This window comes from Balaenoptera borealis (genome assembly GCF_965194805.1).
Source record: "Balaenoptera borealis genome assembly, chromosome: 9".
Lineage (NCBI taxonomy): Eukaryota > Metazoa > Chordata > Mammalia > Artiodactyla > Balaenopteridae > Balaenoptera > Balaenoptera borealis.
This window is the reverse complement of record NC_138873.1, coordinates 119,881,551-119,899,776: the sequence shown is the minus strand read 5'-3', so window position 1 is coordinate 119,899,776 and position 18,226 is coordinate 119,881,551. Positions and strand designations below refer to the sequence as shown.

Here is an 18,226-nt window from a genome sequence, read left to right as displayed (position 1 = left end):
TCTCTGAGCGGGAAACACAAGAGAAGGAAAAACGCACAAAAACAAACCGAAAACAACTAAGAAAATGGTAATAGGAACATACATATTGACAATAACCCTGAATGGAAATGGATTAAATGCCCCAACCAAAAGACATAGACTGGCTGAATGGATAGAGAAATAAGACCCATATATATGCTGTCTACAAGAGACCCACTTCAGACCTAGGCACACATACAGACTGAAAGTGAAGGGATGGAAAAAGATATTCCATGCATTGGAAATCAAAAGAAAACTGGAGTGACAATACTCGTATAAGATAAAATAGACTTTAAAATAAAGACTGTTACAAGAGATAAGGAGGGACACTAAATAATGATCAAAGGATCAATCCAAGAAAAAAATGTAACAATTATAAATGTTTATGCACCCAAAAAAGGAACATCTCAGTACATAAGGCAAATGCTAACAACCATGAAAGGAGAAATCGACAGTAATGCAATGATAGTAGGGGACTTTAACACCCCACTTACACCAATGGACAGATCATCCAAACAGAAAATAAATAAAGAAATACAGCTTTAAATGACACAATAGACCAGATAGATCTAATTGATATTTATAGAACATTCCACCCAAAAGTGGCAGAATACACTTTCTTCTCAAGTGCACACGGAACATTCTCCAGGATAGATCACATCTTGGGTCACAGATCAAGCCTTGGAAAATTTAAGAAAACTGTAATCATATCAGGCATCTTTGCTGACCACAATGCTATGAGATTGGAAGTCAGTTACAGGAAAAAAACTGTAAAAAACACAAACACATGGAGGCTAAAGAGTGTGCTACTAAATAACCAAGAGATCGCTGAAGAAATCAAAGAAGAAATTAAAAAATACATAGAAACAAATGACAATGAAAACACGAAGGCCCAAAACCTATGGGATGCAACAAAAGCAGTTCTAAGAGGGAAGTTTATAGCAATTCAATCTCAACTCAAGAAACAAGAAAAATCTCAAACAATCTAACCCTACACTTAAAACAACTAGAGAAAGAAGAACAAAGAAAACCCAAAGTCAGTAGAAGGAAAAAAATAAAGATCAGAGCAGAAATAAATGAAATAGAAACAGAGAAAACAGTAACAAAGATCAATAAAACTAAAAACTGGTTCTTTGAGAAGATAAACAAAATTGGCAAACCCTTAGCCAGATTCATCAAGAAAAAAAGGGAGAGGATGCAAATCAATAAAATTAGAAATGAAAAAGGAGAAATCACAACTGACACTGCAGAAATACAAAGGATTATAAGAGACTACTACAAACAACTATATGCCAATAAAATGGACAACCACAGAGAAATGGACAAATTCTTGGAAAGTTAAAATTTTCCAAGACAACCAGGAAGAATTAGAAAATATAAACAGATCTATCACAAGTAATGAAATTGAAACGGTATTTAAAAATCTTCCAACAAACAAAAGTCCAGGACCAGATGGCTCCACAGGTGAATTCTAGCAAACATTTAGAGAAGAGCTAATACCCATCCTTCTCAAACTCTTCCAAAAAATTGCAGAGAGAGAAATACTCCCAAATGCATTTTATGAAGCCACCATCATGCTGATACTAAAACCAGAAGAGATCACAAAAAAAAGAAAATTATAGACCAATATCACTGATGCACATAGATGCAAAAGTCCTGAACAAAATACTAGCAAGTGGAATCCAACAGCACATTAAAAGGATCATACACCATGATCAAGTGGGATTTATCCCAGGGATACAAGGATTCTTCAATATATGTAAATCAATCAGTGTGAAGCACCACATTAACAAATTAAGGAATAAAAACCATATGGTCATCTCAATAGATGCAGAAGAAGCTTTTGACAAAATTCAACACCCATTTATGATTAAAAAAAAAACTCCAGAAAATGGGCATAGAGGGAACCTACCTCAACATAATAAAGGCCATATATGACAAACCCACAGCAAGCATCATACTCAATGGTGAAAAACTGAAAGCATTTCCACTAAAATTGGGAACAAGACAAGGATGTCCACTCTCGCCACTTTATTCAACATAATTTTGGAAGTCCTAGCCACAGGAATCAAAAGAAAAAGAAATAAAAGGAATACAAATTGGAAAAGAAGAAGTAAAACTGTCACTGTTTGCCAATGACATGATACTATACATAGAAAATCCTAAAGATGCCACCAGAAAACTACTAGAACTAATCAGTGAATTTGGTAAGGTTGCAGGATACAAAGTTACCATTGCAACAAAATGAATACCTAGGAATAAACCTGCCTAAGGATGTGAAAGACCTGTACTCAGAAAACTATAAAACACTGATGAAAGAAATCAAAAATGACATAAACAGATGGAGAAATATACCATGTTTGTGGATTGGAAGAATCAATATTGTGAAAATGACTATACTACCCAAAGCAATCTACAGATTCAGTGCAATCCCTAGCAAACTACCAATGGCATTCCTCACAGAATTAGAACAGAAAATTTTACAATTTGTATGGAAACACAGAAGACCCTGAATAGCTAAAGCAATCTTGAGAAAGAAAGAGAGAGTTGGAGGAATCAGGCTCCCCAACTTCAAACTATACCACAGAGATACAGTAATCAAGACAATATGGTACTGGTGCAAAAACAGAAATATAGGTCAGTGGTACAGGATAGAATGCCCAGAGATAAACCCACGCACCTATGGTCAACTAATCTATGACAAAGGAGGCAAGGATATACAATGGAGAAAAGACAGTCTCTTCAGTAAGTGGTGCTGGGAAAACTGGAGAGCTACACATAAAAGAATGAAATTAGAACACTCCGTAACACCATACGCAAAAATAAACTCCAAATGGATTAAAGACTTAAATGTAAGACCAGACACTATAAAACTCTTAGAGGAAAACATAGGAAAAACATTCTTTGAGGTAAACCACAGCAAGATCTTTTTTGACCCACCTCCTAGAGGAACGGAAATAAAAACAAAAGTAAACAAATGGGACTTAATTAAACTTAAAAGCTTTTGCACAGCAAAGGAAACCATAAACAAGACAAACAGACAACCCTCAGAATGGGAGAAAATATTTGCAAATGAAACAACAAAGGATTAATCTCCAAAATATACAAATAGCACATGGAGCTCAATATCAAAAAAACAAACAATCCAGTTAAAAAATAGGTGGAAGTACACCATGATCAAGTGGGGTTTATCCCAGGAATGCAAGGATTCTTCAATATATGCAAATCAATCAATGTGATCCACCATATTAACAAATTGAAGGAGAAAAACCATATGATCATCTCAATAGCTGCAGAGAAAGCTTTCAACAAAATTCAACACCCATTTATGATAAAAATCTTCCAGAAAGTAGGCATAGAGGGAACTTACCTCAACATAATAAAGGCCATATATGACAAACCCACAGCCAACATCGTCCTCAGTGGTGAAAAACTGAAACCATTTCCACTGAGATCAGGAACAAGACAAGGTTGCCCACTCTCACCACTATTATTCAACATAGTTTTGGAAGTTTTAGCCACAGCAGTCAGAGAAGAAAAAGAAATAAAAGGAATCCAAATCGGAAAAGAAGTAAAGCTGTCACTGTTTGCAGATGACATGATACTATACATAGAGAATCCTAAAGAAGCTACCAGAAAACTACTAGGGCTAATCAATAAATTTGATAAAGTAGCAGGATACAAAATTAATGTGCAGAAATCTCTTGCATTCCTATACACTAATGATGAAAAATATGAAAGTGAAATTAAGAAAACACTCCCATTTACCATTGCAACAAAAAGAATAAAATACCTAGGAATAAACCTACCTAAGGAGACAAAAGACCTGTATGCAGAAAATTATAAGACACTGATGAAAGAAATTAAAGATGATACAAATAGATGGAGAGGTATACCGTGTTCTTGAATTGGAAGAATCAACATTGTGAAAATGACTGTACTACCTAAAGCAATCTACAGATTCAATGCAATCCCTATCAAACTACCACTGGCATTTTTCACAGAACTAGAACAAAAAATTTCACAATTTGTATGGAAACACAAAGGACCCCAAATAGCCAAAGCACTCTTGAGAAAGAAAAACGGAGCTGGAGGAATCAGACTCCCTGACTTCAGACTACACTACAAAGCTCCAGTAATCAGGACAGTATGGTACTGGCACAAAAACAGAAATATAGATCAGTGGAACAGGATAGAAAGCCCAGAGATAAACCCACGCACATATGGTCACCTTATCTTTGATATAGGAGGCAAGAATATACAATGGAGAAAAGACAGCCTCTTCAATAAGTGGTGCTGGGAAAACTGGACAGCTACATGTAAAAGAATGAAATTAGAACACTCCCTAACACCATACACAAAAATAAACTCAAAATGGATTAAAGACTTAAATGTAAGGCCAGACACTATCAAACTCTTAGAGGAAAACATAGGCAGAACACTCTTTGAAATAAATCACAGCAAGATCCTTTTTGACCCACCTCCTAGAGGAATAGAAATAAAGATAAACAAATGGGACCTAATGAAACTTAAAAGCTTTTGCACAGCAAAGGAAACCATAAACAAGATGAAAAGACAACCCTGAGAATGAGAGAAAATATTTGCAAATGAAGCAACTGGCAAAGGATTAATCTCCAAAATTTACAAGCAGCTCATGCAGCTCAATATCAAAAAAACAAACAACCCAATCCAAAAATGGGCAGAAGACCTAAATAGACATTTCTCCAAAGAAGACATACAGATTGCCAACAAACACATGAAAGGATGCTCAACATCCCTAATCATTAGAGAAATGCAAATGAAAACTACAATGAAGTATCACCTCACACCAGTCAGAATGGCCACCATCAACAATCTACAAACAATAAATGCTGGAGAGGGTGGGGAGAAAAGGGAACCCTCTTGCACTGTTGGTAGGAATGTAAAATTGATACAGCCACTATGGAGAACAGTATGGAGGTTCCTTAAGAAACTAAAAATAGAACTACCATACGACCCAGCAATCCCACTACTGGGCATACACCCTGAGAAAACCATAATTCAAAAAGAGTCATGTACCACAGTGTTCATTGCAGCTCTATTTACAATAGCCAGGACATGGAAGCAACCTAAGTGTCCATCAACAGATGAATGGATAAAGAAGATGTGGCACATATATACAATGGAATATTACTTAGCCATAAAAAGAAACAAGTTGAGTTATTTGTAGTGAGGTGGATGGACCTAGAGTCTGTCATACTGAGTGAAGTAAGTCAGAAAGAGAAAAACAAATACCTTATGCTAACCCATATATATGGAATCTAAAAAAAAAAAAAATGGTACTGATGAGCCTATTTGCAGGGCAGGAATAAAGAGGTAGACATAGAGAATGGACTTGATGACATGGGGTGGGAAGGCGAAGCGGGGGCAAATGAGAGTAGCATTAACATATATACACTAACGAGTGTAAAATAGTTGGCTGGTGGGAAGCAGCAGCATAGCACAGGGAGATCGGCTCAGTACTTTGCGGTGACCTAGAGGGGTGGGATAGGGAGGATGGGAGGGAGGCTCAAGAGGGAGGGGATATGGGGACATGTGTATGCATGTGGCCGATTTGCTTTGTTGTGCAACAGAAACTAACACAGTATTGTGAAGCAATTTTATTCCAATAAAGATCTATTAAAAGAAAAATAAATAAAATCATTATGTCTATGGAAAAATTCCACCATACGACTGCTGAGTAGAGTGTGGTAAAATCCTGGAATCCTTTGGGATGGTCTGTTTCTGCGTTTTGGCCAAAATGAATTTTGACTTTTTCTTCTTGTAATAACAGGATTATTTTGGTTCTGTTTTCATACCTCCCGCATCTCTTCAGAGCTTATTATTACGAGGCAGTTTTTAATGAGCCTTTGAAGACCTTCATTTCTGCATTTATATTGGTAGATTCATTGCTGTCATTACGTTCTCCCTGCTGTTTCATAAACATCACTTTCCAAAGTATTTACATGTATTGGTTTATTTTTATAAATTTATTTATTTTATTATTTATTTTATTTTTGGCTGTGTTGGGTCTTCGTTGCTGTGTGTGGGCTTTCTCTAGTTACGGCAAGCAGGGGCTACTCTTCTTTGAGGTGAGCGGGCTTCTCATTGCAGTGGCTTCTCTTGTTGCCGAGCACAGGCTCTAGGCACGCGGGCTTCAGTAGTTGTGGCGTGTGGGCTTCACTAGTTGTGGCACACGGGCTCAGTAGTTGTGACTCGTGGGCTCTAGAGTGCAGGCTCAGTAGTTGTGGCGAACCAACCTAGTTGCTCCGCGGCATGTGGGGTCTTCCTGGACCAGGGCTTGAACCCATGTCCCCTGCATTGGCAGGTGGATTCTTAACCACTGCGCCACCAGGGAAGCCCACATATATTGGTTTAAAAAAAACACCCCACTAATTTATTTCAGAGTTGTCAGTGTCCACAATGGATGACATGCAAATTAATGTTAGTCCTTTCTATCCCCTTGATAATCTTTCACATTCCATTTGGAAATTTTAAATTTTTGGTGAAGAGCAAAACTTGAGTTCACCCTTTCTGAGCAACAGCGTCCATACTGTTCATGGGTTTGCCTTTCTTGAAGTGCTGAGCACTTGGCACTTGTGTATCTTTGGATTTTGACTTCTTGATTAGTTATATTCTTGGACAAACAGCTATTAAACAGATACTATTTAAGTCTGGAAACTCCTATACATTTCTTATCTCCTCAGTCCTTTTTCTTAAATCATTCTTTTTCAAACTTCTTCTAAGTTTGATCTACTTGAAATTAGTTGTCCTGTTACAGCAATGTCTGATGGCCCTTGCTTGACCTTGGTCTTCGTGCATCTTGCTTGCTGTTAGGTCTCGTTTCCACTTATAGAACTAAGTATTGGTGGACTGGTTTGAGATTGCTATTAATCTTTCTCTTGTGAATACAAGCAAATTAAATATACCAAATAGAGTTAGGATAGTTACTAAACAAACTTTTTTTGATATATTAGCTGACTATTAAGTCCTCTTCTTAAACCAGCCCAGGACAATAAATGTTAGGTTTTATTTCACTTTTTTAGTTTTATCTGTTTCATATTAGTGATGGGCTATCCTCAAGCTGTCAGTGACTTGAATCTTGTTTGGGAATTGCTCTCTGCCATCTGTGAACTATTTTGTAAGTTACATTTCTAGATTTTAAAGGCATCTGAGAAGACTTTACATGAAATCTGTTTAGGATGCAGAAAAGAAAATAATGGCCTTGGTTTCACAGCAGTCATTACAATTAATTTTTTTTTCCCATTTTTGGCAGCTAGCAAGATCTTTCCCACTAATTTAATGTTTAGAAAATATGTTTGGCTTTGATTTTATTTTATTTTTTTATTGAAGTGTAGTTGATTTACAATGTTGTGATAGTTTCTGATGTTCAGCAAAGTGATTCACCCCTCATATATATGTATATGTGTGTGTGTGTGTGTGTGTATTCTTTTCAGATTGTTTACATTATAAGTTATTACAAGTTACTGAATAAAGTTCCCTGTGCTATACAGTAGGACCTTGTTGTTTATTTTATATATAGTAGTGTATATCTGTTAATCCCAAGCTCCTAATTTATTGTTTGGCTTTGATTGTAAATACATGCATAGAAGTCATTGCAACGTTAGGCCAAATATTTTTTTTCATAATTTTATATAAATTACATATAACTTTTAAAATTTGAAACATGTTTTGTCCAGTATTGATTATTTATTACAATTCTCAATTTCAAATTTTCTTGAGTTTTTTCTCCCACGAGGAGCAACCAAAAAATTGCTGGGAATGGCATGCGTCTGAAAATTGGAGGTCCTCTTGCCTTGTGTCCTGTAGATTAAAACTTGACCAGAGTGTGCTTTGCATCTTCCCTTTCAGTCTTCTCCAGCCACAACTGTTACGTCGCCTAATTCTACACCAGCTAAAACTATTGACACATCCCCTCCAGTTGATTTGTTTGCAACTGCATCTGCGGCTGTACCAGTCAGGTTAGTTCATGAGAATGCAGCGAACCGTTTATTAATTTTATGATCAGGTTTTCATTTTATTTTTGTGTACCAAACCCAAATGACTTCACAAAATGAAATGTAGTCCTAGTAAATGTGTGATATTTTGGGTTATTTTCAGGTACATAGACTAAGTTCTTCTATACTTCATACAGTTACTTAGGCTTGTACCTCTCAAAGTGTAAGGAAGACCTAAGCTGTGGAAATCACCTTGTTGCTCACACATTTGGGAAAGGAAGTGGAAGAAAGATGCACACACTTCAGGTTCTTCTGAAATGGATGATATGGACAATGTTTTCTGAAATTAGTTTCTTCTTGTGTGAAATTTAAAGGGTGTCTTAAAGTGGTAAGAAATGAGATGAAAGGAAGTGAAGTGAAATGAAATGCTTGTAGTTGCAGGCCAATTACTGGTGCATATGAAGAACTCAAACTCTGGTGGTAGGAAGAAACCGTCAGGATGAGCCTAATTGCTTTTTTAAAAAATTTATTTATTTATTTGGTTGCACCAGGTCTTAGTTGTGGCAGGCAGGCTCCTTAGTTGTGGCTCATGGGCTCCTTAGTTGTGGCAGGTGGGCTCCTTAGTTGTGGCTCATGGGCTCCTTAGTTGCGGCTCCAGGGATGCTTAATTGCAGCTCCAGGGCTCCTTAGTTGTGGCATGTGAACTCTTAGTTGCGGCATGCATATGGGATCTAGTTCCCTGACCAGTGATCAAATCCGGGCCCCCTGTATTGGGAGTGCAGAGTCTTATCTACTGCACCACCAGGGAAGGCCCCTTATTGCTTTCATAGTGCCTAAAGGTCAGAACAGTAGTGAGAAAGGGGGGGATGACTGTAAAATCTCTTGGCCACCTGAAATGAAGCCTCAACTCAGAGAGGCTTCCTCAGATAATAATTTTAGGTCAACTCTTTGTTTGGTTCTTTAGCCTTGAGCGCATTCTAGTCCCATCGTGTAGTATCTGTGACTCTGATTATGAATGCCCAGTATTTGGAGACTTGAATTTTGAACTGAGCAATAAAGCCCCATAATGTACGCATGTTAACTATGCACGTTACCCTCTACTTGCTTAATTCTGCTTTTATAATCACAGGCTTGGTAAAGCCGAGTCCTTTCTGCCTCTATACTAAGATAAATTGCTTCTTATAAAAGCTTTGATTCTGGTCTTAATAATAAATGTTTCCCTATTCTGGCTCTTAGACCAGTCATATTTATGAAATAGACATCAAAACTAGGCAAGTTTCTGGGGTCTTGAAACTTTTCTTTTTAAGCAGCAGAATCCTTTTTTCAAAAAAATATTGCTCGGAAATCTAATACGTAAAAAAGATAAAGATGGAATGGCTATTTATGAGGAGGGGTGGGGAACCTGGGACCCTGATGGCTTAGTACCTGGTCTGTCAGCCTTTAAGCCAGTGCTCCTTAAACCTGACTGTACAATGTAACCCCTGGGGTTGTAGTAAAATGAAGACTCTGATGTAGTAGATACGGGTTAAGCCTGGGATTTTGCATTTTTAACAAGGTCCCAGGATGCTGCTAGTTTGGAAACCACACTTTGAATAGCAATGCTCTAGGCTCCTCCTTGGAACTTCTATAGATGAAGGAGCTTTGAAAAGCACAGCCCCAATTGAATAAGAGTGAAAAATATGGAATTATTTTTAGGTGAGGTCTCTTATAGGCAAACTTGATGTGTTGTAGTTTAACTTAGAAAAAAGGTACAATAGTAATTATTCATTTTAGTATTCTTTGGTTTATAAATAAATTATTCTTTTCAAGTTAAGAATTATTTACCATACTACAAAAAAAAACATACAAAAAAACTTTAGAAAATAGAGAAAAGGAAAAAAATTACCAATAATTCTCTTACCTTTAATATTTGGAGTATGTTTCCTTTTGTCACAGCCCTCATAACCAGCATTTCAGATGCTACCCAGTGGACATAACATGTTTAAAATTCCCCCTTATTTTGAGGCATTTAGATTTTCCCTTTTAATTTCTGCTCTGTGATTTGCTGAGTGACCCATTGCTTGAAGTATAATTTAACTTTGCAAGAGTTGGCAGACGATGGCCCATAGATCAAATCTAGCCCACTGTCTTCTTCTGTAAATAAATTTTTATTGGAACAAAGGCATGTTCATTTGCTTACGTACTGCCTATGTCTTATTTCACTCTGCACTGGCAGAGTCGAATAGCGATAGAGACTGTCTGGCTCGCAAACCTAAAATTTTTAGTATCTGGCCCTTTACAAAAGTTGTTTGCCAACTTTTGGTATAGAGGAACATATGCTTTACTGCTGTACTTTACAAAATATTATTCTCTTACTGGATTTAAAATAGCCAAAATCTGTGATGTTTTCTGCATAAGTCTTTATTTAAAAAGCATCTTTACATTTTAAAATTTCAGAATCTGATTTTAAAATCATATTTTCCTTTCAGCGCTTCTAAACCATCTAGTGATCTCCTGGACCTGCAGCCAGACTTCTCCTCCGCAGGGGCGGCAGCAGCCGCGACACCAGCACCACCACCACCACCTTCAGGAGGCGCCACTGCGTGGGGGGGTGAGTGAAACCAGGCAACCATGCCATTTTTCTATTTAGTTGTTGTTATTCAGGCTGTAATTGTTATACTTACCTTCTGATTATCCAAAATGGTGCTGGAAACTCAGGGAGAAAATGTTAAGAATGGCATTGATTGATTGATTGAACTATATATTGAGAGAGCGAGACAAAGACAGAAAAAGTACCCATAATACAGTTAAAATATTCGAGTAATCATATAGTTTTTTAGTTTAAAAGCTGGAACAATGGGAGTATTTTTTCTTCGCTGTTCTCAAATTCTGATTATTTTTAGTAATTGCTCCCTAGAGATGCAGGCCTTTAGAAGATTGGGTGTTCCCATGAACTTATGAGATTACTCACGGGCAGCATTTCAAATTTGGTTTGTTCAGATATGGTCTCCTTCATGGATTCCTTTAGACCTTAACTGGTTTTATTCACATTGTATTTGACTTCGTGAAGTTGAGATCTGGGATAGATTCTTGTTGGTGCCACAAAATATCCATACTAAACTAATTAAGAAGAATCACACCTAAATGCTTGATTTCCATTTTATTCATGGATCTTGGGGAAAAAATTAAGCTTTTATATGTTTTTAATTAAGCATATTTAATACCAATATAAAAATTAAGTTAATTACTGCTTAATTCTCTAAGCTTCACAGAGTTGGTGTTAAATAACTTACTCGACTACATCAAACTATCAAAATAAAAAATTGTTTAAGTTTGAAAATGGCTCGTAGGAACAACACAGAGGGAAACAACACAGAGGGACTGACACAGGAGGTGTCCCATCGTATCTCCCCATAGGGACAATACTTTGGCAGCCACCCACAGATAAAAGTGCCTTTGTGGGAGCTTTGGGATCCAGGTAAAAGGTTGCAAAGCCAAAGTGGAGCCCAAGACCAAGAACAGTTGATTTGAGAAGGCAAGCCTACTCCCAGGTGGGAGGCTCGCCAACGCTGGTCCTGGCAACAGACCTGGAAACACTGCCATGCCCCTGTGGACTTACTACAGTCCTGTTTGGCCATGATCCTGCCACCAGTAACATCTGCCAAGAGACCAGGGAGGAGTGTACACACCCATGCCTTGGGTAACAGGCCTCCTGTCCTTGGTCTCAACTGTGAACCCTGAAACTGCCTGTGGCCCAGCTCCAGCCTCTCTCAGTCATGGTCCAGGAGCAGTCCTGCCTGCCCAGGGATCCAGCAGGAGACACATCTGTCTGTGCCCCCAGAGGCAGGCCCAGGGACCTTAATCCAACCTCAGATCCTGAAGCAGCCTCGTGACTAGGCTCCAGCCCCTCCCAGCCTCACTCAGGGAGCAGTCCTACCCACCCAGGGACCTTGTGGGAGGCACACTCATCCATGCCCCTATGCGCAGGCCTATAGATCTTGGTCCCAACTGTGGACCTTAAAGCAACCTTTTCACTTCATTTAGCCCCACTTAGCTGCAGTCCAGGGCTAGTCTGGCGTAGCCAGAGACCCAGCAGGAGCTACACCCAAACACGTACCTGGTAATAAGCCCACCATCTCTGAACCCAACTGCACATCCTTAAGTGGACCCTTGTCCCAGCTCCAGCCATACTAACCAAGGTCGTGAAGGCAGTCCTGTCCACTCAGGAACCAGGAGGCAGGAACTACACCCACCCAAGCCCCTGGTAACAGGCCCACCAACATGGGCACTACAGCAGACCCAGAAGCAGCCACATGACCCAGCCCCAACCCCACTCAACTGCAATCCCAGAGGCAGTATCATCAGCCCAGGGACCTGACAGGAGAAGGCCTTTACCTGCCAAAACCAGTGTTTAAAAACAGGAAGAGGTGTTTGCTCCTTCAGATGCACAGACACCAACACAGGGCTACACAGAATACAAAGAATCAGGCAAACAAACATGACACTGCCAAAGGAGACTAATAAATCTCTAGTAACTTACCCTAAAGAAATGGAGATCTATACATAGCCTGGTAACGAATTCAAAATAATTATCTTAAAGAAACTCAATGAAATACAAGAGAACACAAATAGGCAACAAAATTAAGTCAAGAAAACTATACGTGAACAAAATAAGAAAATAGAAACCATAAAAGGGAACAAAACAGAAATTCTGAACGAAACAGAATACAATGACTGAACTGAAAAGAAAAACTCAGTAGAGAGCTTACTTGATCAGACAGAGTAAAGAATCAACAAACTCAAAGATAGAGCGTTAGAAAATAGCCAATTAAAGGAACAAAAAGGAAAAAAAGTGATGCATACAGGACCTATGGGATGCCATAAAATGAATGAATATATGCATCATGGGAGTCCCAGAAAGAGAAGAAAGCGAGAAAGAGAAGAAGGCTTATTTAAAGAGGTAATGGCTAAAAACTTCATAAATTATGGGAGGGGTATGGACATTTAAAGTCATGAAGTTCAAAAGTCTCCAAGCAAGCTCAATCCAAAGAATATTACCTGAGACACAGTATATAATCAGATTGTCAGAAGTCAAAGACAAAGAGAAACTTTTGAAAGCAACAAGAGAAAAGCACCTCCTCACATACAAGGGAACCCTGATAAAGCTATCAGCATATTTCTCAGCAGAAACCTTGCAGGCCAGGAGTAAGTAGCATGATATATTCAAAGTCCTGAAAGAAAAAAACTGCCAACCAAGAATAATATACCTGGCAAAGTTGTTCTTCAGAAGTGAAGGCGAGAAAAAGACATTACCTGACAAGCAAAATCTGAGAGAATTCATCACCACTAGACCTGTCTTACAGGAAACGCTAAAGGGATTTCTTTAAGATAAAACAAAAGGATGCTAAATAACAATGAGAAAATGTATGAAAGCACAACCCTTGAACAACATGAGTTTGAACTGTGAGAGTCCACTTATACACAGATTTTTTTTCCACTAAATATGTAATACACAACTAAACAATACATGGTTGGTTGAATCTGCAGAACTGTGGATATGGAGGACCAACTGTAAATGTATAGGTGGATTTTTGACTGCATGGGAGGTTGGCTCCCATAACCCCTTTGCTGTTCAAGGGTCAACTGTGTCAAACTCACTGGTAAAGGTAAATTTGTAGTCAAATTCAGAATTCTCTAATACTGTAAATGTGGTAGGTAAATCAGTTTTAATCCTGGTATGAAAGTTAAAAGGCAAGAGAATTTAAAATAACTAAAGCTACAATAATTTGCTACTACATACACAGTATAAAAAGATGTAGAGTGGATAATATGTGGAAAGTAGAGAAAGGTAAAAGTGTCCATACTTTTTGTATGTGATTGAAGTTAAGTTGTTATCAGCTTAAAATAGGCTGTTAAAGCTATAAGATGTTTTATGTAAGCCCCATGGTAAACACAAAGAAAAAAACCTCTACTAGATACTAAAAATAAAGAGAAAGGAATCAAAGCATACCACTGAGGAAAATCATCAAGTCACAAAGGAAGAGAGCAAGAGAGGAAGAAAAGAACAAAGGAACTACAGAATGGTCAGAAAACAGTAAACAAAATGACAATAGTAAGTCCTTACCTATGAATACTATAAATTTAAATGGATTAAATTCTCCTATCAAATAATAGAGTAGTTCAGTGGATATTAAAAAACAAACAAACAAACAAAAAACAAGATCCAACAAGCTAGTGCCTACAAGAGACTCCTTTTAACTTTAAGGACATGCATAGGCAAGGTGAAGGGATGGGAAAAGATTTTCAGTCAAAATCTATCACAAGAAACAAAGAAAATCACTATATAATGATAAAATCAATTCATCAAGAGGCTATAAACATCAAAATACCTAAATATATAAAGCAAATATTAACAGAACTGAGGGGAGAAATAGACAACCATACAGTAATAGTGGGGGGCTTCAATATGCCAATTTCAACAATAGATCATCCAGACAGAAAATCAGTAAGAAAATAGCAAACTTGAATAACAGTTTACCCCAAATGGACCTAATAGGCATAAACAGAAAATTTCATCCAACACAGCAGAATATACATTCTCCTCAGGTGCACACAGAACATTCTCCAGGGTAGATCATATGCTGGGACACTAAAAATTTCTTAACAAAGAAGACTGAAGTCATATCAAGTATCATTTCTGACCTTCAGTGGTATGAAACTAGAAATCAGTAACAGAAAGAAATTTTGAAAATTCACAAATATGTGGAAATTAAATAACATAGCCAACCAGTGAGTCAAAGAAGAAATCAAAAAGAAATTAAAAAGAATCTTGAGACAAAGGAAAATGGAAACACAACATATCAAAACTTGCACGATTCTGCAAAAGCAGTTCTAAGAGGGATATTTATAGCACTAAATGCCTCCATTAAAAAAAAGAAAGATCTCAAATAAACAATCTAGCTTTACATCTCACAGAACTAGATAAAGAGCACACTTAGCCAAAAGATAGCAGAAGGGAAGAAGTAATAAAGATTAGAGCAGAAATAAATGAAATAGAGACTAGAAAGACAATAGAAAAGATCAACAAAGCTAAGGGTTGGTTTTCTGAAAAGATAAACAATTTCTTACAGCTAGACTAACCAAGAAAAAAAGAGCAACAACTCAAAAATAAAATTATAAATGAAAGAAGAAACATTATAACTGATACCATAAAAATACAAAGAATCATAATAGACTACTGTGAGCAATTTATGCCATAATTGGATAACCTAAAAGAAATAAATTCCTAGAAAGATACAACTGACCAAGACAGAATCATGAAGAAATAGAAAATCTGAGCAGACCCATATGAAATAAGGAAATTGAAGCAGTAATCAAAAACCTCCCAACAAAGAAAAACCCATGACCATATAGCTTCATGGGTGAATTCTACCAAACATTTAAACAGGAATTAATGCCAGTCCTACTCAAACTCTTCCCAAAATATTTAAAAGGAGGGAATACTTCCAAACTTATTTTTTGAAGCTAGTTTTACCCTCATTCCAAAGCCATATACAGATACTACAAGCACATAGCTGCAAGAATCCTTCACAAAATATTAGAAAACTGAACTCAGCAGCAAATTAAAAGGGTCATACACCATGATCAAGTGGGATTTATCCCTGGGATGCAAGGATGGTTCAACATATGCAAGTGATACACACCACATTACAGAATAAAGGATAAAAATCATATGATTATCTCAATAGATGCAGAAAAAGCACTTAACAAAATTTAACAACCTTTCATGATTAAAACGCTCAACAAATTAGGTAAAGAAGGAATGTATTTCAACATAATAAAGAGCATATATGACAAGTCCACAGCTAACGTGATACTTAATGGTGAAAAGCCGTAACCTTTTCCTCTAAGATTAGGACCAAGACAAGGATGCCTACTCTCTCCACTTCTACTCAACATAGTACTGGAAGTCTAAACCAGAGCAGTTAGTCAAGAAAAAGGAATAAAATGCATCCAAATAGGAAAAGAGGAAATAAAATTGTCTCTGCAGATGACATAATCTTATATGTATAAACCCAAAAGACTCCACCAAAAAACTGTTAGAACTAATAAACGAATTCAGTAAAGTTCGAGATACACAATTTATGTACAAAAATCAACTGCATTTCTATACACTAACAACAAACTCTCTGAAAAAGAAATGAAGAAAACAATCCCATTTACAGCAGCATCAAAAAGAATAAAATACTTAGGAATAAATTTAACCAAGGAGGTGAAAAACCTGTACACTGAAAACTGTAAGACATTGATGAAAGAAATAGAAGATACATATAAATGGAAAGATATCCTGTGTTCATGGATTAGAAGAATTAATATTGTTAAAATGTCCATATTACCCAAAGTGATCTACAGATTCATTGCAATCCCTAGAAAAATTGTAATGGCATTTTCCCATTAATAGAAAAATATTTTGTCTTCATACAGACCACAAAAGACACCAAATAGCCAAAGAAATCTTGAGAAAGAAAAATAAGGCTGGAGGCATCAAACTTCCTGAAATCAACCTATATTTCAAAGCTATAGTAACCAAAATGAGATGGTACTGGCATGAAAACAGACACCTCAACCAACAGAACAAGAGAATAGAGAGCCCAGAAATAAACCCATGCATATTCAGTTAGCTAACCTTTGACAAGGGTGCCAAGAATACACAACAGGGAACAGATAGTCTCTTTAATAAATGGTGTTGGGAAAACTAGATATCTATGTGCAAAAGAATGAAATTGGAACCTTATCTTACATCATACACAAAAATTAACTCAAATGGATTAAAGACTTAAATATAAGATCTGAAACCATAAAACTCCTAGAAGAAAACATAGGGAAAAAACTCCTAGACATTGATCTTAGCAGTGAATTTTTTGATTTGCCACCAAAAACACAGGCAACAAAAGCAAAAATAAGCAAGTAAGACTACATTCAAACTAAAAAGCTTCTACACAGCAAAGGAAACAACAAAATAAAAGTGCAGCCTATGGAATGGGAGAAAATATTTGTAAAAAAAAAAAAAAAAACCCAAATAACTTGATTTTAAAATAGGTAAAGGACATAAATAGACATTTTCCAAGCAAGATATGCAAATGGCCAACAAGTATATGAAAAGGTGTTCACTGTCATTAATCATTAGGAAAATGCAAATCAAAACCACAGAGATAGCACCCCACACTTGTTAGGATAACTGTTATGAAAAAGACAAGAGATAACAAGTGTTTGGTGAGGGAGTGGAGAAAAGGGAACCATTATTCATTGTTGCTGGGGATGTAAATTGGTGCAGCCATTATGGTTTATTTTTTATTTATTTTTATTTAAAAAAATTTTTTTATTGGAGTGTAATTGCTTTACAATGTTGTGTTAGTTTCTGCTATACAACAAAGTGAATCAGCTATACGTATACATATATCCCCATATCCCCTCCCTCTTGAGCCTCCCTCCCACCCTCCCTATCCCACCCCTCTAGGTCATCACAAAGCATCGAGCTGATCTCCTTGTGCTATACAGCAGCTTCCCACTAACCATCCGTTTTACATTTGGTAGTGTATATACGTCAATGCTACTCTCTCACTTCATCCCTACTTCCCCTTCCCCCCACTGAGTCCTCAAGTCCATTCTTTACGTCTGTGTCTTTATTCCTGCCCTGCCACTAAGTTCATCAGTACCATCTTTTTAGATTCCATATATGTGCTTTGGCATATGGTATTTTTCTCTTTCTGACTTACCTCCCTCTGTATGACAGACTCTGGGTCCATCCACCTCATTACAAATAATTCAATTTCGTTCCTTTTTATGGCTGAGTAATATTCCATTGTATGTATATACCACATCTTCTTTATCCATTCATCTGTCGATGGACACGTAGGTTGCTTCCATGTCCTGGCTATTGTAAATAGTGCTGCAATGAACATTGTGGTACATGTATCTTTTTGAATTATGGTTTTCTCAGGGTCTGCCCAGTAGTGGGATTGCTGGGTCATATGGTAGTTGTATTTTTAGTTTTTTAAGGAACGTCCATACTGTTCTCCATAGTGGCAGTACAGCCATCATGGAAAAAATATAGAGGTTCCTCAAAAAATTGAAGATAGAACTGTCACATGATTCACCAGTCTCACTTCTGGATGGATGGAGATCTGCACCCCCATGTTCATTACAGCATTATCCACAATAGCCAAGATATAAAAATAACCTAAGTGTCTGTC

At 37.1% G+C, this 18,226-nt stretch overlaps 1 protein-coding gene across 10 annotated transcripts in view; it reads left to right on the top strand.

The window, feature by feature from the left end:
• The window catches only part of SNAP91 (synaptosome associated protein 91), a 158,263-nt gene that overhangs the window by 86,552 nt on the left and 53,485 nt on the right, over positions 1 to 18,226 (top strand). For all 10 annotated transcript variants that reach the window (XM_082405849.1, XM_082405850.1, XM_082405857.1 and 7 more), the window contains 2 exons: positions 7,909 to 8,018; positions 10,463 to 10,584. In XM_082405849.1, coding sequence (XP_082261975.1) covers positions 7,909 to 8,018; positions 10,463 to 10,584 — 232 coding nt within the window. The remainder of the gene's footprint in view (positions 1 to 7,908; positions 8,019 to 10,462; positions 10,585 to 18,226) is intronic.